Genomic DNA, 20464 nt, shown 5'->3' with positions numbered 1-20464 from the left:
GCTCGGGCTGAGGGCAGCACCCCTCCGCCGCGCCCACCCCTCCGCCCGCCCCGGGCCCGCCCCGCCGCGCCCCGCGCCTCGCTGGGAGCTGTAGTCCGGGAACTACGAGCCCCGGCGTGCTCCGCCGCCGGCCCCGGGGTCGGGCCGGGCGGGAGCGGCGCGGCATGGCGCTGCGCGGCTGCCTGCGGGCCGGCGGGGGGCTGCTGCGCGCCGCGGGGCCGCGGGGGCCGCCCGCCCGCGGGGGCTGCGCCGGGGGCCGGGTGAGCGGCGGCGCCGGGGGGCGAGGGGCCAGGCCCGCCGCCCGCGTCCTTGCGGCGGGCCGGGAAGGGCGCCGCGGGCCGGGTGCGCGGGGGGGGGAAGCGGGAAGGACTCCCGGCGGCGGGTGACCGTCCCCTACGCTCGCCTTGCAGCCGCCGACCTTTGGGTTCCTCTTCGACGTGGACGGGGTGCTGGTGCGGGGCAGCCAGGCGGTGCCCGCCGCCCGCCAGGCCTTCCAGAGGCTGGCGGACAGCAGCGGGCGGCTGCGGGTGCCCGTCGTCTTCCTGACCAACGCCGGCAACTGCCTGAGGTCGGCCAAGGCCCACGAGCTGACCCAGGCCCTGGGGCTGCAGGTAACGGCGGCAGGGCCGTGCCCCGGCGGGGACCGCAGGGCGAGCGGAGACGGGGCGGCTCCTCTGGAAGGGTCGGAGCGCCCACGCCGCTGGGAAGGGGCTGCTTCGCCGTTCCCCGGCTCGGGTGTCTCGACTTTGGAGGGGAGCACCGGGAGGAGGAGGGAGCCCACCCAGCACGGCTTCCCCGGGAGGAGTGAAGGGCTGGGGGTGGCAGCACCACCGAGCGACTGACTGGCTCTGCCTCAGCCTAAGAGGGTGGAGGAAGGCAGGTGGCGGCACGGGAAGGGATGCTACCCTACCGCAAGGAGAAGGGCGGGGGGGGGGGCGGGGGGGGGGGGGCGGAATCTTCCCTGCGGATCCCCTGTCAGCCTCTCCTCCCTCCCGCAGGTGTCTCCAGAACAGGTGATCCTGTCCCACAGCCCCCTGCGCCTCTTCAGCCAGTTCCACCAGAAGTGCATGCTGGTAGCCGGGCAGGGGCCCGTGGAGGAGAATGCCCAGAAGTATCCTTTGCTGCGCATCTCGTGGTGCTCTGCATTTCCTGCTGCAGCTTCCCAGCTACACGCTGCTGCTTCTGCCCTGCCCCTACCCCTGCCACTTGATCAGTCAGCTTGTAGAAGCGCAAGGAGACAGAATGGTCACTGGTCTCATCTTAGGGGGATGCATGCACCCTCATGGAAAGGCTCGCATGTGGGAACTAACTGTTGCTCCATCTCACTTACCTCCTGGCTGTCCTTGTTCTGTGTTTGGCTTCTAATGCTGATTACCTCTCCTGTAATTGCTGTTCCTGTTGGTGGGATGTCACTGCGAGGACTCCATCAGCTTTGGGTCTGTCTCACTTTTGAGATAAAATTGTGCTCTTCCCATTCTTTCATGGCAAAGTGCATTAGAGATTGCTCCCAGCTCTCCCAAAGCTAAGGTTTTCCCTGGAAATCTGACAGCAATTGAAGGAACTCAAGTATCATTAGAGTCAGAGCGTCCCAGTACAGGTCTAAATGACAACCCCACATGTGTATTGCCTGGCTGAGGTGAGGGCACAGCAGGTCTGACATACCCCATGTCTGCAAGGAGGTAAGAACTGAATGCAGAGTTTGCGACATCTCAGCCTGTACACACAGAGTCAAAGCCTATACTTAACATTTAACTTCATTTGGTACAAAACTTTGTCCCGTCTCTGTTTCCCCAAGGCCAGTAGGGTGAGTAAGGGCAAGCTGTTCTGCTATCAAGTGCGATGCATTCTCCACTTGCGTAATTATATAGCACAGACCATTTTCTTTCCACCAGCTGAGCTGATCAGAGCTTCACTGATTCGGCTTCTAACCAAGAGGCCTGACCAGACACCTGCACTGCACTGATAGGAGAACCCTGGCCTTAAAGGTCTCCCGGAATGCATCCATTCAGTCTTGGAGCAGCCTCTGCTCTTTGCCTAGTGCCAGGGATCACTGATCACAAACTAAATCACCCATCTGGGGTTTTTTTGTAAACTTTAGGGCCACTTGTAGGTTGAAGCACTGCATACGGTTTGACTTAAAGCCATGAGGTTATGCATTACCAGGTTAAATAACTATTACTGGGACTTGTATTCCTTAATCCTGTAGATGCTTTTGCAAGTAACTTAAAAAACTCCGCAACTTTCCTTGATGGTCTGAAATAGCCTGGGGTTCAAGCATGTGGTCACCATAGAGGCACTGAGGAAGGCATATCCCCTCTTAGACATGGTAGATCAGAGCCGGCGGCCAAAAGAACTGGTAATTTCCTGAAGCATCAGTGGAACGGGTGGTCTGGTCTGGTGGTACTTGTAGCATATAGCATGGGGTGGAGAAGCTGCAAAGACACAGAGAAACTGGCTGCTAGTGACTTTAGCGAGAGCCTGGGACTGGTACTGAGCAGCCAGCAGCTTGCTGTTCTTTCCAGTGATGGCTTCTGCAGGAAAGGCAGTGCCTTTCCCCTCTCTTTTCACATGCCATGCCTGTCTTCCCTTGCTGTTCCTTGCAGTGAGTGGTAAGATGGTTCTGTTGACATCTCCAGCTTTGAGACAGGAATGCAAGATCTGTGAAATTCAATCTGGGAGGTGGGGGTAGGGGAAATCTTTCTTCAGGATTCCAGGTGGCCTTGTCCTGCCTCTTTATGGGACTGCCTTGGCAGGTTCAAAGGAAGCCTTTTTAGTTTTGTTTTGGAGATGGCATTAGGTTTTGTATTACTAACGCAGCCTTCATTTCTTTTTTCTGGCAGCCTCCTCCAACCACTGGCTTTCCCACTATAGAAGGTAAGCAGTAGTCTTTGTTTACATATGAACAGCAAGCAGAAATAACTGCAAGGCAAGCCAGCTGGGATGGGAGCTAATGACGTGCTGTCGGCTCATCGGTATCCACAGGCAGCTTATTCAGAGGATGCAGTCAGGAGGCAGCCTTGCTGCGCTCATGCAGTGTGAAGCACAAACTCTATAAAAGCAAAGCCAACTTTTCTCTGTGCCATGCTCCAGTATCTGGGACCAGCGGTGCATGCAGTGCAGGGATATGCAGACTGGAGCCCTGCCACCGGGCGTGTTCCAATGGTAGCTGTATTGGCCAGGGCATCCCAGCAGAGGAGTGTTTTCGCTAGTGGGTGGCTTTTAATAATGGGTCCTGTACCTGGATACTGTGAATTTCCAAGCATCTCTTGAAATCTTTCAGGGGTGATTCTGTTTGGTGAGCCAGTGAGGTGGGAAACAAGCCTGCAACTTATTACTGATGTACTCTTGAGCAACGGGAACCCTGGGGCAGAGCTGCGAGATATACCATACCCCCATCTGCCTGTCCTTGCCTGCAACATGGATCTCCTGTGGATGGCTGAAGCCAAGATGCCCAGGTGAAAGCATGTGTGATACTTGTTTTAGCCTATTTCATACATCTCTCCTGCAGATGATCTTTATTTACGATATTTTTTAGCATTTGACTGTTTTAGGGTTTGACTGTGTGGTGTAATTAGTAGCAGAGAGATGAAAACCACATGAGAAACAAAGACTAAAACTTTCAAGAAGCAAAAGCTAAACGATTGCCTGTGGAGGTGTGTGTGGGTAGATGCGGTGTCCAGACTAGGTGGTAGCCTGGCTACAGCAGATGCTCCTCCTCACCAGGGGGTGTTTGCTGCCAAAGTGGTGTGACTGGGGATACTGATGATCTCCTTTCTGGAGCAGGTTTGGCCATGGCACTTTCCTTCTCTGCTTGGAGAACATCTACAAGAAAGTAACAGGCCGGGAACTGAAGTATGAAGCCTTGATTGGCAAACCCAGCACAGTCACCTACCGCTATGCCGAATACTTGATACAACAGCAGGCAGAGAAACAGGGCTGGAAGTCTCCCATCCGACGCCTCTATGCAGTTGGGTAAGAGACTGTTTTTTCCGCTAGTTTCCTTAGGGAGTTGCATACTGACTTCTCTTAAGTGTTTTTTAAAATGGCTGTTTCAAAAATGAATACGTAAATCCCCATGGTGTCTCTGGAGTATCACATCCTGGAACAGAGGCTTGCTAGCTTTTTGCACTCGACACTTAATACTTTGAAGGGACCTGTCACCCTAGCAAAGCTGTTTACTGTCGGATGCAGAGTGCATGTAGCATGACCAGATTAAAGAAAAAGAGGCCCAGATGTAGTACCATTAACCCAGTTAGGCCAAACGCTTCGGGATCATAGGGAATACATTATAGTAATGGCTGAAACTGCTGTGGGTGCTTTGGACGTGTCTTTTCCCCTTTGAAAGATGTTTGTGAAGCATGTGGCCTTCACCACAGCTGAACAGGACACAGCAGTAGATGAACTCACTGGCCCAACCTGGGTGGTTCTCCTGATGTTAGCAAGTGCCTTGCACCCTTTCCTCCTTTTGTGCTGCCTTAATCCTAGTCTACCAGAGCCAGAAACTGATGGATGGGCTAGTTTCTCATTTCTGTTTCACACTGTGACCTTATCCAGGGATAACCCTATGTCCGATATCTATGGGGCAAACCTGTACAACAACTACCTCAAGTCAGCTCACCAGAACCAGGTCCAGGCTGGGGTGAAGAGGAGCCCGCAGGCAGCCAGTCCCCAAACTGAGGATCTCGAGCTGAGGAAGGAATGCAACAATTCAGTGGAGAGTTGTGAGTCGATTCTGGTGTGCACTGGGGTCTACCGCCACAATGCAGATGTTCCCAGTAAAACGGAGGAGTGCATGACGGAAACAGTGTTCCACGGCCATCGGGACTTCTGCTTTGACCCCAGCCTGGTGGAGGCATCTTACATAGTGCAGGATGTGAATGATGCTGTGCAGCTTGCTTTCAAGAAAGAGAACTGGAGCTAGGGTTAGGACATGTGTGCCTAAAGATCTACTATTAGGGATTTTATGTACTGGGAAGGGAAGAGGGGAGGAACGGGGAGAGACCTGGGGTGATCTGATCTAGCCAACATGAAAAAAAGTTCCCCGTCCCAGTACAAAAATCCCCTTGCTTTTATTGATAACTTATCTGCAATCCTGACAAGCTGCCAGCAGGCTCTCAACTGTGAAGTATGTTGATGCCATCAATAATTGAACCATAATGGAAACAGGGTATAAGGAGACGGCTTGTCCCAGCAGTCTCAGTTTTGTTCAGCCATCAGAGTTCTTTCTTTTCCACCCTTTGTGTGTGAAAATCAGGCAAGCCCACCTTCCTGTTCGTAATGTGCTCTTCCCTGTGCAAGGAGTCACCATCAGCCAACATGCCATTCATCCAGTGTACTATTCATCCAGCCTGTGACATGAGCACACCAGAAACTGTGTTGTGGTGGCACTGTGCCAAGGGAAGGCTTTAAGTCTTAACAGCCTCCTTGTGAAGAATAAGTGCCTATGGACTATAACAAATTCTGTTTGCTTGGGGATTTGCCACTGCATCACTGTCAGTCTGAAACAAAGTCCCATTTTGCAGTCCTCCGGCAGCTATAGAGAGGCAGGGCCCCTCAAAGGAAGCTGCAGTAGCCAAAGCAACTCACTGCAGGGCTGAGGGGAAAGTTACATTGTTCCCTCCCCCCTGTTTAGTATTCTCTGAACACTTCTGGCTTTTCGCATCCTGCTAGGGAGCCAGCAGCCTGTGCTCAGTATCGGAGGAAACCACCATGGAGTCTGAATTTCCAGAGCTGTCTTTGTCCAGAACTCAATGCTGCAGCAAGATGCTGTTTTGGCACCCACCCTGACCCCAGCTTTTGCAAGGAACATCCTCCTGCTCCAGCTGGCACAGCTTCCAAAGAGGGGCCCCCATCTGGAACTCAGGCCAACGAGAAAGTCACAGCACACCTTTGCTCCTTCCTTGCATGCAAGGATTGAAAGAGGAGATCATCAAGCCAGGATGGTACTTGAGTCCCAAATCCCCAGTCTTCATCTTTAAGAATACAAATGTCTCTGTCCTTCACTTCCTTTCTTGCTCTCTTCCCTCTTGTGGTTTGCAGCTCAGGGATACCCCATACAGTCTGATCAGTATTCCCTCCTCTTCCTTTAACATGCAGGTAGAGTCCCCCTAACATGAAGCAGCAGCTGGGACTTGTCTGCCCAGGAACATTTCCATATCCTTAGTGACATGCACCTTCTGTTGCCCTGTTCTCCCTAGTTGGGGCTATGCAGGGAAATATCAAGACCTGTGTCTCCTTAGACAGTCCAAAGAAGCTAAACAAGCATTGCCTGAGAAACTACATGTGAAAGATTGGCTCAGCAAGGAGTATGTTAATTCCAGAGAAGCACCGTGATTTTGGAAGCATAAATCTGATTATTTGATGGAGAGCCTTTGGAGCCAACACAGCTTGAGTTGGTGTTCCTAATTATACTCAGCTCACACCACAGTGAGAGATCAGAAATAGGTCTACTCTGCCTCCTTTCCTTCCTGCTTTACCAGGCAGCTCCACACACAGGGTACAAACAAGATGTTCTGCACAGAAGTTTGAGTTGTTCTTAATTCATATCTCAGCATATATGTGGACTGACATTCTGCTTCAGCAGCTTTCCATCCTCTCCACACTGATGCATCTTCCTAGGAAGGGCACACTGAAGAACAGGCTCTGTTCTTACATTATGCCAGGCTCACTGTCTGAAGGGGACTTGGTGCCGTATCAATGACCCAGGCAATGAGGTCCTTCTCTGTGGCTTCTTTATACCTTATTTTCTGAATAGGAGCAGAAAAATACCTCTTTGAGTAAATTACCCTCCTGTGAAATCCATAGTGGGAAGCAGTATCTTCCTCCCTTAGCGCTAGCTGAGATTCTTCTCCTTTGCCTTACCAGGACAAGAACTGCTTGGCTGCTTCTAAAAGCAGCTGGGTGCGAGGAACACAATCTTAGATTTGAATTCTTTGCCTTTCAATGGAGAGAAAGAGAAGTTACCATTTCATCTACTTGCATAAGACAAGGGCTTGACTCCAGTTTCCAGAAGAGTAAGTACAGGGAAGGACTATGCATATAACATAGGGAAGGTCCTTTAGCTTTCAGCGCATCTCCACAGGCACAGTTATGCTGTGGACCCAGTGTGCATGGCCTGAAACTGGAGGTCCAAACCCCATTTATTCACAGACTAGCTCCGGTGTCCCTCAGGCTCACTTTTCAGAGGTGCCATCCAATGCAGAAAGAGGAATGCTCCCTTTCCTTGTAGTATTTGCTAACTTGAGCGATAACTTCCATAGGATTAGTTGGGAACAGGCTTCTAGGCCATGACTGCATAGACCTCAGGGAGCTGGTTGTTCTCCAGTGATGGCCATAGCTTTGGGGAAGGAACGTGCAGAAGAATTTTGAGAAATCACAACTGGTTTGTAATTTCATATCAGCATGCACGGCACATCTCAGCCAGAAGTCAGATAGGTAGCAAAAGGAAGGAGGTAGCACCTCCTTCAAGAAAGCAAGAGGTTTGCGTTTGCATGGAGAGTGATCTAGGCATCTCCGTCTTTGGAACAGCAGTGGAGATGAGCTGACTGATGTGAGTCTGCTTCAGGTTCCAGATCTGCTTTTAGCTCCAGATTTGTTTTTTCACCATTCTGGGAGTCTTAAAAATGTGTAGGAGGAACTTCAGCAATAAGGAAGTTAAGAAATGCTTCACTTGCGAGTTGAAACTGGAAGAAGGGAGCAGAAGGAATCTAGAAGAATCTTGTACCCTTTCCCCAATTCTTACCAAGTAAGGTTGCATAAAAGGCTCTGCTTGTTGGTCTGTGCACTGATGAGTCAGATGGGCTGCCCTTGGTCTGAGTAATACGGAGACCTTTCCCCTTTTTCCCTGCTCGGCTCCTTGAAACAGTGCACTTTGTCCAAGTCACTGCCTAGGAACTGCATGGACACAGTGGATGGAGTAGGCAATCTGGGTTCTTCAGCTGCTGTTGAATACTGACTTGATTATGGAAGATTTCTACAAACAAAAGTGCTTGCCATGTCTCCTCCATTCCATGAGTTTTGTGCTAGAGTGCTGCGCAGGCTTCTAGCTTATCTGCAGTTCATTTGTGGACATCTGTTATTGCTAGAATTCAGTGAAGTCCTTTTTCCTAGGAACTGCAGCTTCCTGGAATTAGCTTCAAGCATGGCTGGAACAAAACTTTTCCTTTGTCTCATGTATTGCACAGAAGTGGTATTTCTGAAGCTGTATTTCTCTCATTTGGAGCAAGTGTACTTCTGTGCAGATTATGGGACCAAGCAGAGAGGAGACTTCACTTGCTGATGTAATACCTCAATATTTATACGGTGCACTGCCTTATACAACAAACACGGTGAAGACCTGATCCTAATGACTCCCATCTTCCACAGATGGATGGGTTTTAGTCAAGCCTAAAGGGAGTATGCAGTGAGGTGAGGCAACTGAGAATAGCAGGGGGGAAATGAAGGAGGGACAGACCTTGTTTTGGACCTAAAGTGTAGTCTTTTATGTCATGCAATAACATGGTGGCCAGAGAGGTAAATTCCTTTATTCCACAAGACACATGCAACTACTAGCCTGGCATTCAGGGAGTCATATGACGCTAATGTCCCCTTTCTTCCAATCTTAATCCTGGTGTGTCTTTTTCCCTCCAATAAATGGGTTCATAATGTTTCAGATTATGTCATGTGCACTGTAGCAGAGTGATTACATATCATGCAAAGAAATCACAAGCTGTGATTATTTTAGATTTCATATTAATTTCAGCCTAGTTCCAGAGTTGCTCCTTTGATCTAGCACATATATAAAATAATAAAAAATGTTTTCTTTGAAATAAATTTTAACTTCTTGTGTGTACATTTCATGAGTATTATCCTGGTCTTTTTCATATCTTTGCCCTAGAAGACGATCAGGAAAAATTCTGTCTTTTGTTCTGTTCATCAAGCCATTCTCAGATTTTCTTGAGGGAACCACCTTGAAAGATACCCCTCCAGCAGTTCTTTTGACTAAGCCAAACTGTAATTCTCTGTAAGCTCCACATCTGCCATAGTCAGGTGAGATGAGTATAACTTTGACCATTCCAACTTGGGGGTGGTGTGGGAAGGACACATCACAAGCTATGATGCCCTGACAGTCTGTTCACCGTCAAGGCTAGTTTTGGGATGCCACCTGTGCATGAGATCATTTCAGGGTAGGCATTTAGTTGTGACCTGACCTAAGCAGTTTGTAGTGATTATGTCTACTGGGTATGGAAGCTACAAGCTAGATTCCACCAACTTAATCTGCTATTGCAGATGAAGAACAAGCCTCAGGGCATATGGAAATCCATCCTTACCACTATTACTTGGCTCTGTGTGAAACCCTTTGTGATCATAAAAGAAACCCAATTTGTTTGACAAGAGTCATGCCCTGGTACCTTTTGAAAAAGGCGAGTGGAGTTAGGAAGACACATACTAACTGGCAGACTTTCAGATTAGAGCCAGAAGCTTCCACTGATTTCAGCAAATGGAAAATTAAAGATCCTACTAGGTGAAAACCATCAGCCTTAGTGGTCTAGAAACAGCCAATTCACTTGCATTGTTCTTATAAGACATTCCATTGGAAGGTTTTCCGTCTACAGAGTGTACGGCTTACAGAAGGCACATTAGACAGCAAAACAAGCATGATTCAGAGTCCTGAGAACCTGATGTTGAAAGGAACAATCGATAAAGCAGTAAAAGCAGTTTTGGAGGGATTGGACAAGGATTCCCATTCTCAGCAGAGAGGAATTGAATTGTATTCTACCTCCAGGAGAAGCGACCTACGGCCCCGACCTCTAATAAATAATAATAAAAAGCATTAACCAGCTTTCTCCTTTTATCCAGTACTCCGGCAGCTGGAGCACTTGCCCAAGATAGGGCGTATCAAGGTTCAGTTAGGCAGAAAGATTAAAACCTGAACGTCCCCAGGTGAATGCTTTTAATCACTACACCATTGTTCAAAGCAAAAGGGCAGCCTGGAGTTAAGTTGTCCCTTGTAGGAGACAGCTCTAGCTGGAAGCTGAAGTCCCATAGAAGTCCTTAACCAACATAAGGAGCAGAGTTAAACACTGGCATCGTGAAACACTGCGGAAGGAACAACTTGAACGAGAGGGACTGAGAGCCCTGTTCAGGTTGGAGTTTGCTCCAGGGTGGATGCAGTGAGAAACGCCTACCAGAGTAATCCCCGAGATGTGCGTAGTCTATGGATTCTGGTGGGCCTTGAACACAAGCTAAGCAGTTACCTGGTACAGACCTTGGCTCTTTAGAGGCATGCCCAAACCCTTCCTTTACCGAATCTATCTAACCTCCATTATAAAAGCACAAGTCTTTACAGATTTTTGCAGCCACACAGTCAATCCAGTCTGCCACGGTTTAAAGCCCCACACCAGCAAGGCAGCTACATATTCTCTAGGAACCAAATTGTTCCATTAAGAAAGCACTTTTCTCTAATCCACTATCATAAACCTGCTTTTCCCTTTCAGTCAGTTCAACTGCTGAGAACTTTTACTTGCTCCTGAAGGTCAGTTCCAATACACACTGTGTGCTAAGACTGGGTACAAAGTAATAAGAGCAAACCCCAAATCTGCTTCACTCTCCAAACCCCTACCCCACTACAAGCGTGAAAAAAATGTCTTTGCATTTTATGCTGGTATCAAAAGCTCTTTGAACCGAAATGTAATTACAAGCAATAGATTGTTACAGTTTTATACCCTTTTGAAGAGCATCTGTATTCCCCAAACTGTGATGCCAGATCAGCAGTTTAGTTACAAAGACTGCATTTGGAGGCAGACAAACCAAAATTGAATTTTTGTGCTGGCCAGGTGAAACTCTTCTATACTTGCCTGTAACTTCAACCCTTCATTGTTTAACCGACATTTGAACGATTAGATAAGTACAGTACAAAGCATGTGTCAGAGAATCCCAGAATGTTCCCTTCCCACACAAAAGGCATTTTAAGTATGGTTAGAGCAGATTATGCTGAAACTCACTGAGATGAGCTTTGCCTCCTTCCCTCCCACTGCTGCCAGTTTCTGACAGCTTACTGCAGGGTATAATTAGGGATTTAGTTTCTGGTTTTTCTTTCAGGCATATATTTGCCTTTTTTATTTTATTTTATTTTTTCCTTCCCCCAAGAAATTGAATCATTATTTTGTTTCCTCTTGAATTCTGCCCTCAAGAAAGTTTTGTCTTTCCCCCAGCAGGGGTATTTTTGAGGGCACACTACTTGTTTCCACTAGTAGTGTAAACTAGAAATGGCAGCATTTGAGATATTTAGTATGACTTGTTTCACAAAACTCTGTTGTCTGCTGCTTGCCTTTAAATATATGTGTACACACACATCTATGCATACACATAAATACATAAAGATGCCAGAAACATAGCTTTGGAGCTGCTGAAGAGTGGAAGCTATTTATAGTTTAGCCTTTTAATGTTTTAACAGTAATGGTTAAGCACTAACACTTCCAAGGGCTGCACATTGCATTAAATAACTGGATCACACGGGAAGCATCAGCTTGTCGTATCTCATCCTACAGTGTGCTACAAAAAGCTCTTCAGTGCTTTCTTGAGTAGAAGACGTTTCTCCCCTCACTCCCATTTTAAGGTACAGACACAATTTCTGCTCCCTTCCCCACAAATAAGCTTTTTTCTTATTCTTACCTCTTTGTTTGCGTTGTGCTTGCCCTGCTGGAGCCCATGCTCAGCCCAAGTAGATCTTGAGCTCCCACCCTCCTTTCCAGTGCTCCCCCATCCCTGCTCATAGCACCTCTTGCCCTATAGCCACCAGTGCCTGTTCCCACCTGCTTACCTTGGATGCAGGGACCTTCCCAGCTCCAGCAGGGATCCTTTGGTCTCTGGAGAACTGTTTCTGTAAGACTCCTCTCACCCTGCTCATGCAGCCTCAGCCCAGCAGGACTGTACTCCCCAGGGTACAGGAGGCGTTAAGCCCCACCACCAAGCACGTGCTAGCCCAGGCAGGCCCGCCTGGCACCCTAGCTGCCCCCCAGGTTCTCATTTTCCCCGTTCCCTTGGGCCGAGCTTGCCACATCACCCGGCTGGCATGTCAGAGCCCATTTCCCCAGGCGGGCAGGCTAGCTGCAGGTGACAGCCCGTCCCTCCCAAGGCCCAGGGACCCCCACCCAAGTGCACTTACCCCAGCAGGTGAGACAGATGCAAGCCTGGCAAGAAACACACCCAGACCTTTGGGAAATAAGGCTGCTTTGTGCAATGAGCCTCTGGACTGAAAGCAGAGGGGACGTGAGCGGCTACGGGCAGACTGCCAGGGCAGCTAAGTGAGCGTGTTCCAGCCTATGATGCCGGGGGCACAGGGAGGCACATTGCCCAGGAAACCTGGAGCAAGAAAGCCAACGAGGCAAAGCTGTCGCTGTCTACTGCCCAGGTAGGGCTGGAGCAACCCTTCCTGTGCAAGCGCTGTTGCCCTGAGCGGCCCAGATGGATGCTTGGCTTTCATTCCACGTCCTCTCACAGAAGTGGAAAACTTGCCGTGGAATAGGTTGATGTGGTAGGAGCAAGAGCGGTTTAGCTAATCCTCACAACTGACCACACATTAGTCATGCCAGCGACACCAGCGTTGGCTTATCCTGAGAAGGGTCAGGTGACTGTACCCACCTTCCACAAAGGCCAGGATCCAGTACACAGGAATGTGGTTTTACCCTCTACCCTTGATCACACACACACTGCCATCTAACCCAGCCTAATTAGGAGACACATTTAACCAAATTAGGAGACAGAATGCTGGTGTCATTCACAGACCCTTGCTGCCACCCTCAGCCGTCCTGAACTGGTACGGGTCAAAGAGAAGTAGCACTGGGCCCTGCTTGAACCTGAAAGAGCAACACAGACAGCAAACATCCTTCTTGGCCGTGGCCTCGAGCCTTATGCTCATAAGAGACCATTCAACAGAGCTCTAAGCAAGGTGTTTGTGCAGCTCTACAAAAATTGTAGCCAAAGCAATTGTTTGGCCGTGTTTTTTTTTTTCTTTGGCGGGCAAGTCTGCCAACAAGAGAAAGCCTTGCCAGTGAAACACACAGCACTTGGCGGCAGAGCCCAGGCACAGCACTTTCATCTCTGACAAAGTCCAAACGCTTTGAGAGGCTGGAAAGCAAAGCAGACACAATGGGAGCGTATCTGGCAAGGAAAGGAGAGGTGCCTCACCGCTCGCTGTCTTCTTGCATCTTGAGTGACCTCAGACTGAGCTGCTCAGCTGAGAGTGGTGCTGCATTGCTTCTATCATGCAAAAGCTTGCCTTTTTGCTGTGCTGGGTGGCTGTGGGCTGGTGCCACAGCCCAGCAATGCAGAGCGAAGTGTCCCCTGTGTCACTCTGGAGGTAGCGATGTGGCAGCGCCTCCAAGGCATTGACATGGGATGTGGATCGTGGGGAGCAGCCCCTGGGGAAGGGCAGCCCCATGGCTCCGTATGGCAGAGGGGATGCTGGAGCCGTGATGCCTGGGCCAAGTGCCTCTACAGAGGCCCACAAGCTGCCCAGATTGAATGTGAGCAGCACTATACAGGGCTGTTGGTAGCCTGCGGTGAGAGGTCCTCAGCCTCAGGCTGCCACGGAGTCACCTGCTGGAAAATAAATGGCAGCAGCCCTCTTTGGACTCACCTGGTCTTAAACTGGTGAATACCAGTGACACTTGTCACAGTTACAAGGCTAGCAGTGCTGCTTGCTGCATCCTGGTCCCTTTGTAAGCATCTGCATAGGTGTCCTGCCTGCTTTTCCCTGAGGCGAAGCCTCCTGTTCTTCATCCTGACACCAGGCTAGGACACACCAGCCCATTCACCGCCTTCCAGGCTGGACTGTTCTTTTGAACAGTCATGTTTCTTGTGATATGCTATAACTGCCGACCTTCTTAAAGTGAAGTAATCTTATTTGCTAATTAAAATGTGGAATTAGGGAGAAAGGACCCTTAGACAGCAAGAGAGCACATGCGTGTTGTCTCATCTGATGCTACGTACCATGACAAGGTGAGTTAGAGGAAGGCAATGAACACAAGTAGTGCTGATGCAAGGCTGAATCTGTGAATCTTGGTGAGGGCACCCTAGCATTGAAAACACAATGTGAGTATAGCAGAAAATAGGTGTCCCCCATCCTAGGTGTGACCCAGTATAGAGGTTGTACCACTTCAGTACTGTGCTGCCCAATAACTACATTAAAGCTTGCATAGCCTCCAGTTACCTCCCCCTTCCTCTTCTGACCGTGCTTTTAGAAAACTAACGTATTTGTACCCCCTCACTCCAGTCTCCACTGACAGTAATGCTTTTGCTGTAATTCTTCTTCCCCTGCTTTTCCTCTTGATTACTGCTGTGTCTAAAGAAATCTTTGTGTCAACCCACCTCGAGTTCTCCCCTTCCTTTTCTCAATTATCTGTTTCAGGATTAAGCTGGTACCCCAGAACGATTCTCCTTGTTGACAAGAGCAGCCAGTGACATTTACTGGAGTGGGGCTCTTCAGGCAGCCTGCACCAAATTCTATTAGATGCTTGTCACTGCTGTCCTGGATGTCCTTTCCCAGTACTAAGCATCTGGGTTTTGCTCAACCCCACGTGTTAATTAGCAACACCCTCAAAAGTCAAGCTATTTTGGATCTTTATCTAGTCTAGTTAATACATTTGTGGGTACAGCTTACTCAGTATACTTCACGTCATTGACAGGCAGCACCTGGCTCGTCACCGGCGGGTACTAGTAGGAATGAGGGACTGGTGATGCCAAGCACCAAGCCACTTCGAAACATGATGTGCCAAGTCACTAGTGGAGGTGCTGCAGCAGATCCAGCCAGCCAAGCTCAATTTGAGGCCATTACTAGTGGGTCAATGAAGGCCCTGGCTGGTGCCTTCAGTAGAGGTAGGAACTTTAGGGCTATTCACATCAATTTAAAGCCACTGTGCCACCACAGCAAGCTGGGCAGAGCCCTCAGCATGTGGCCTGGCTCAGCTCAGGAAATCGGTGGGGTAAAAGCCACCTACTTTGATGTACAATTACTTACAACTGACCGAAAGCCACGCATCCAGCGCCGCAGATGGGGAGCCACCAGTGAGCGCTTCGCGGCAGGCTCTGCGCCAGGCCACCGGCCCTGGTGGGCAGCAGCCTGCAGGGTCGGGGCGGACTGAGGTGCTTCTTCCCGGAGGGGGTGCCGAGGGCTGCCGCACGCCCGTGGGTGACTCGCCCAGGCCCGGCCGGCTCCGTTCACGGGGGTCTGGGGAGCAGGAGGCAGCCAGGCCACGCTTCCCGGGATCTGGCTCTATCGCAGCCCCGGGGACAGGGAGGGGGGCCCTTCCTCCCCCTCCCCTTGCCGCCCCCCCCTCCCCTCCCCCGGCCGCACAGCCGCTCTCGCTCCCCCACCCCCACCCCCAGCCCACCCACGGCCGCCAGCGGAGACGCCCGCCCCGGCTCCGGCAGCTGCAGCGGTTGCGGCTCGGCGCCTCCCCCGCCGCGCCCCGCCGGCTCCCGCCGCTCGGGCTCCCCGCACCGCTGCCTCCGCCGCTGCCGCCGGTGCCGGTGCCGGTGCGGCGGCGCGGGGCGCGGGGGGCGGGCCGGGGGCGGGCGGGGGGCCGCGGCGCGGCCGTCGGGCCCGGCGCGCCGGCTCGGGGGCCGGGGAGGACCATGCACCGCGCTGCCTCCAACCAGCGCTCGGTCTCCTCCTCCTCGGGCTCCTTCCAGCCGCCGCCGCCGCCGCCGCTGCCGCACGCCGCCGACCGGCAGCCCCTCTTCCCGGGGGGCTCCAGCAGCGGCGGCAGCCGGCCGGGCTCGGGGTCGAGCTCGGGCTCGGCGCGGGCCCGCCGCCCCTGCAGCCCCCGCAGCAGCACCGAGGAGGAGGAGGAGGAAGAGGAAGAGGAGGAGGAGGACAGCATCAGCATCAGCAAGCCCCTGGTGCCGCCGCCCGCCGCCCCGCTGTCCGCCGCCGCCTCGCCGCTCCCCAGCAGCAGCAGCGGCAGCAGCAGCAGCAGCGGCGGCGGCGGCGGGAGCCCGGGCCGCAGCATGACGGCGGCGGAGCTGTACGGGGCGGCGGCGGCGGGCGGCGGGGCGGCGGGCGGCGGGGCGGCGGCGGGGGCGCTGCTGGGGCCCGGCGGGGCGGCGGGCGGGCGGCGCTGGGGCTTCCAGGCGCTGTCCCTGGTGCTGCTGCTGGGGCAGGGCGCGCTGCTGGACCTCTACCTGATCGCCGTCACCGACCTGTACTGGTGCAGCTGGATCGCCACCGACCTGGTGCTGGCGGCCGGCTGGGGCATCTTCTTCTGCCGCAACAGCCGGGCGCGCCGCCGGGAGCGCCCCCCCCCCGCCCCCCGGGCCGCCGCCGCCGCACCCGCTGCTGCTGCACGGCCCCCCCGGCGGCCGCGGGGCCGGGGGCCGCGGGGCCGGGGCCCCCTCCCGCGGCGGCGACTTCGCCTACGCGCACCTCGCCTGGCTCATCTACTCCATCGCCTTCACGCCCAAGGCGGCGCTGATCCTGGGCACCTCCATCCTGGAGCTGATCGAGCTGCGCCTGCCGCTGGGCACCACCGGCTTCCGCATCACCCTGGCGCTCTCCGCCCCGCTGCTGTACTGCCTGCTGCGGGCCATCGGCACCGAGGGCGCCGGGCAGCTGCTCCTGCCGCCGCAGCCGCCGCCGCAGCACCGCGCCGCCGCCGCCTTCCTCGCCACCTGCCTCGACCTGCTCGACAGCTTCTCCCTGCTGGAGCTGGTGCTGCAGCCCGGGCGGCCGGCGCCGCTGCCCGCTCCGCTGCGCTACCTCCTCATCGCCGTCTACTTCCTCTGCCTGGCCTCGCCCGTGCTGTGGCTCTACGAGCTCAGCGCCGCCCGCCCGCCCGGCGCCGCCCGCCTCGCCCTGCACCTGCTGCTGCCCGCCGGGCTGCTGGACGCCCCGCTCCTGGCGCTCCGCTGCCTCCTGCTCCTGCGCTACCAGCAGCCGCTCTCGCTCTTCATGCTGAAGAACCTCTTCTTCCTGGCCTGCCGCGGCCTGGAGGCGCTGGAGACCTGCTGCCTCCTTCGGCCCGCCGCCGCCCCGCCGCCCGCCAAGTACGGCCCCGCCGTCGCCGCCGCCCCCGCCGCCGCCCCGCTGGCCCACGGGCTCTCCGACGCCGACGTGGGCCCCCACGGGTACGTGAACGCCTTGGCGGTCACCGCCCAGGGCTGAGTCCCCCCGGCCGCCGCCCCCGGGGGGCTCCTGCCGCCTCTGGGTCCGCTCCCGGCAGAGTCTCTCTGCGTTTCTGCTCAGGTTCCCGCCGTCGCGGCCGAGCAGGGGAAGGGGCTGCGGGCTCCCGCCGGACCCTCGCTCTCCTCCTCCCTCTCCCGCCGAGAAATCCAGCAGTAGAAGCCCAGCGCCAACCTGGCTTCTCGCAGGAGCCTACGGCCGACGCTTGTCCCCGGAAAACGCACCTGCCCTTCGCGATGAGTCGGCTTCTCACACTTCTGCCTCTCCGCGCTGTGCGGAGGGTCCCACGCTCCCGCTCCTGCTCCCCGCCAGGACATCGTGTTGTTTTGTCACCCTACAGGTTTAGTTTTTCCTTTTCCTCCTAAACAACAGGGACCAGTGGATTTTGTCCCCTCCTTTAAGAACTCCTGTTGACCACGACAAGGACGAGATGTGAGAGGGGCCTGAGCAGCAGAGACGTGCCTTCGGGCTGTGCTCAGGACAACGGGAAGCACGCTTTGGTTTCCTAGCTCTTGCAAGGCTGCCGCCCCCCTTTCCCAGCAGCAGAGCCGCCGAGGGCCTTGGCGGGGGAACCTCTGGGAGCATGCCACCCGTCGGGTCATTTCAAGCCTAGGAGCCACTTTCTCCAAGCCGAAAATGTCTACCTCTGTGCTTCAACCTTTTGCTTCTTATGTTGACTTCAGACACTAAAGAAACACGTGAATCTGGCATGGACACAATCCAGGGGCTTAGACCCCATTTCACTACCGCCGAGACAATTTCTTTCTGGTGAGAACAGGGTTTACAGCAGCCTACTGCTTGCTTCAGACAGCAGCACCCCGGTGCTGGGGCTCTCATTTCTCTGTGAATATGCATGTTTATGGGATCAGCATTGGTTTTCTTTTATGCAGCGTGTAGGGTCTCCCTTTACATAGGCCGGGAAGGCTGGAAAGATTTTCTCAGGCCCCCTTCTGTGTCCGCTTGAGGGAGCAGAGGGGGCTAAGCCTGCCAACCGCCCCCTCTCAAAAAAGCAGAGGATGTCAGTGCTGCTCGGGGTGGCCCCTGTGCTCGGCGAAACCCATGTTTCGGTGCAGAAAGCAAAGTGCTGCAGGAGCCTTCGAGGCAGAGGGGCTCCCGAGCTTTGGTGAAAGCCCTTATACCAGCATCCTGTCCTCCCTGTGCATGTGGTTACGGGTAGGTGGGGTTAAAGTTAATTGTTAGTGACCTCTCATGAAAACACAGTTATCTTTGGTTTTAAACTCCATGAATGTTTGGTGGGGGTTAAGGCCTGCTCTTCTGCCTGGCTATGGCTGCTCCCTGAACCAGCCAAATGGGAGCAGGAGCACAGAGGCCACGTCTGGAGGAAGGACTTTGCCCCTCCCAGGCTTATATTTTGTTGTCTGGGCAAGGCCGCATTCATTGGGAAAAATGCCAGTTTCCTGTCCCAAGCTTTTTTCCAAGCTGTCCCGACGGGAAGGGGAAATAAAGCACAACCGCTACCCAGAGCCAACTGCAGGCACAGCCCAGACTTCTCCTGCACACACGTCTCCATTCTCTCCTTCAGGGCTCGGGCTTCAGTGGGACCGAGCCTCTGTCCCACCTCCCTTTTCACAGAGTGAGATCAACTGCCTGCTCCAGTGGACTGCTCCAACAAAATGTTTACAGTCTGGTAACTTCCAGCTCCCACCGGTAGAAGTGGGGGTGCCATGGGGCTCTTCTCCCCCAGCTCTTGAGTGGCTGATGAGTTACAAGGGGCTAGAAACCCCACCCCAGAAAAGATGGGGCAATAGCGCTGCTCTGTTCAGAGCTGCAGCCAGGATGGGTGACTTGCTGCTCTCCCCATGCCAAATGGAGAGTCGGCAAAGGCTAGGCTTAACTTTCCCACCAGTGCTTTATTTTTAATCTGAGCCCTTACATGGGCAACTGTGTGAATTTTGGCCAGTGGCCTTTCTCTTCAGTAAGTTCTTTTTGTCTGGACAATCTTGGTGCTGTGAGTGACTGTGATTGTAAAACTTGGTACTGTGAACTTTTCCTATGTGATGTGAGATGTGTTGAGGGGATGCCAAGTTCCTGGCCAAAAGAGGTGTAATTACAGGTATGCTACGCTTGTGCAGATAGTTGTTTCCTTGCACCTTCCTTTTTCAGCACCGAACTGATAGTAAAAGCTCTACTCTTTCTAATTATTCAAGAGAGAATGAGATAGTACCTGTACATAAGAGTACTCCATGCTTCAGTCAAACAGCTGAAGAAAAATAAAAAAAACCAACCCTAAATAACTTAGCCAACAACAAGGTGAAGGCAAAGCAGCTATTCACCCCCAATTATGTTTTGCTACTCCTACGGCCAAGTTCACAAGAGCACCAAAGTGCTAACCCCTCATGTGCTGAAGCATAAGCATAGTTGACACTAGAAGAATCACAGCAGAATTACTAACAAACCTTGCTTCAGTACCCCTCCATTACACATAACAAAGTTGCTGTTTCAACAGTGAGTAGTGCCTTTTTCCAGTTAGGACATTATTGAGAAAATGGCATATTTGAAAATTATTTAGCCATAGTATATTTAAACCATTCACAGTGAAATTACAGTTCAAACTTGTCCATGGATGCAAAGGTTGCCTGGGACAGATGACCCTGCAAAACGATGCTTCTGTTGCATAGTATTCCTTTGTAGAAAAAGTGGTTCTTCGTAGTGCCACGGTTTCTAGGTTGTTAGTAAATGTGCTGTTCAGAGAGTACAAAGCTCTCGTAGGAGCTGGCTGTACAGAAGCCCCCTTGCAACTAAAAGGGCAGCACTTCAATTACTACAGAGAAACATTTAAAGCTCTTCAATGTCTTGTTTATAAGCCTGCTTCTCCTTTTGAATTCTCTTCTCTTTTGGTAATTGAGCTCTCACTTGTATTTAAACCCTTCTACAGCATAATAGATCCATTTGCAGGAAAGAAAGAGTGGTACCATTAAAGTGCAAACAATACCTCACCCGATGCACCTTGCATACCTACTGTATGCTCTGCCAATCTTAAATTACTGGTCCAGGTCAGTAACACTTTGCTAAATGAAGTTGTGCCATAGTAAGAAATATGTCCCTTGGGATTCTGTTACAAGCTTTGTATAACGCAACTCAGCTATTTAGCATTTTACTGCTCTCTGTTTGCTATCCTGACAAGAGAGATGACTACTCCCAGGAGGGGAAACTGGTAAGAGATAAGGCCTATGGCCAACAGACACTTGGCATCCCCCAGGCATTAATCAGAACTTGTATTTTTTAAAAAGCAAGATTGTCACAATAAAATTAGAAACTTGTGACTGATTTTGCTCTTTTTTG

The 20464-nt window shown here is 52.5% G+C and overlaps 2 protein-coding genes and 1 long non-coding RNA gene across 4 annotated transcripts; 2 read left to right on the top strand and 1 right to left on the bottom strand.

Annotated features, from left to right (window-relative positions):
* The first annotated feature begins 108 nt into the window (after positions 1 to 108).
* On the top strand, positions 109 to 8832 carry HDHD5 (haloacid dehalogenase like hydrolase domain containing 5). Of its 2 annotated transcripts, XM_055807476.1 has the most exons (8): positions 110 to 260; positions 411 to 611; positions 999 to 1111; positions 2263 to 2356; positions 2841 to 2874; positions 3281 to 3455; positions 3784 to 3972; positions 4555 to 8832. In XM_055807476.1, the coding sequence occupies exons 1-8, from the start codon at positions 165 to 167 to the stop codon at positions 4919 to 4921; spliced, it is 1269 nt and encodes a 422-aa protein (XP_055663451.1). In that variant the 5' UTR covers positions 110 to 164; the 3' UTR covers positions 4922 to 8832. The 2 variants fall into 2 exon arrangements, with proteins under 2 accessions (XP_055663452.1, XP_055663451.1); XM_055807477.1 differs by lacking the exon at positions 2263 to 2356 and having other exon boundaries at positions 109 to 260; positions 999 to 1013.
* Positions 8598 to 15295, bottom strand: LOC129784696 (uncharacterized). Its single transcript, XR_008747705.1, has 2 exons — positions 14642 to 15295; positions 8598 to 14054 (listed from the first exon to the last, which is right to left on the bottom strand). It is a non-coding gene; the product is annotated as an uncharacterized LOC129784696 (long non-coding RNA).
* Positions 15296 to 15411: 116 nt separating this feature from the next.
* Positions 15412 to 19388, top strand: TMEM121B (transmembrane protein 121B). The gene is given in 2 exon segments (XM_055808236.1): positions 15412 to 16323; positions 16325 to 19388. Coding segments are annotated over 2 exon segments (1527 nt in total). The 5' UTR covers positions 15412 to 15615; the 3' UTR covers positions 17144 to 19388.
* The last annotated feature ends 1076 nt before the right edge of the window (positions 19389 to 20464 follow it).

Source organism: Falco peregrinus, chromosome 6 (assembly GCF_023634155.1).
Source record: "Falco peregrinus isolate bFalPer1 chromosome 6, bFalPer1.pri, whole genome shotgun sequence".
NCBI lineage: Eukaryota > Metazoa > Chordata > Aves > Falconiformes > Falconidae > Falco > Falco peregrinus.
The sequence above is the reverse complement of the archived record's forward strand: the minus strand, read 5'-3'. Positions and strand labels throughout refer to the sequence as shown.

Excerpts from the sequence above, each read along its gene's own strand:
- HDHD5 (XM_055807476.1), top strand. The coding sequence starts at position 165 with ATGGCGCTGCGCGGCTGCCTGCGGGCCGGCGGGGGGCTGCTGCGCGCC. Across the intron at positions 612-998 it reads CCCAGGCCCTGGGGCTGCAG|GTGTCTCCAGAACAGGTGAT; the intron begins GTAACGGCGGCA and ends TCCCTCCCGCAG. Across the intron at positions 3,456-3,783 it reads GCTGAAGCCAAGATGCCCAG|GTTTGGCCATGGCACTTTCC; the intron begins GTGAAAGCATGT and ends TTTCTGGAGCAG.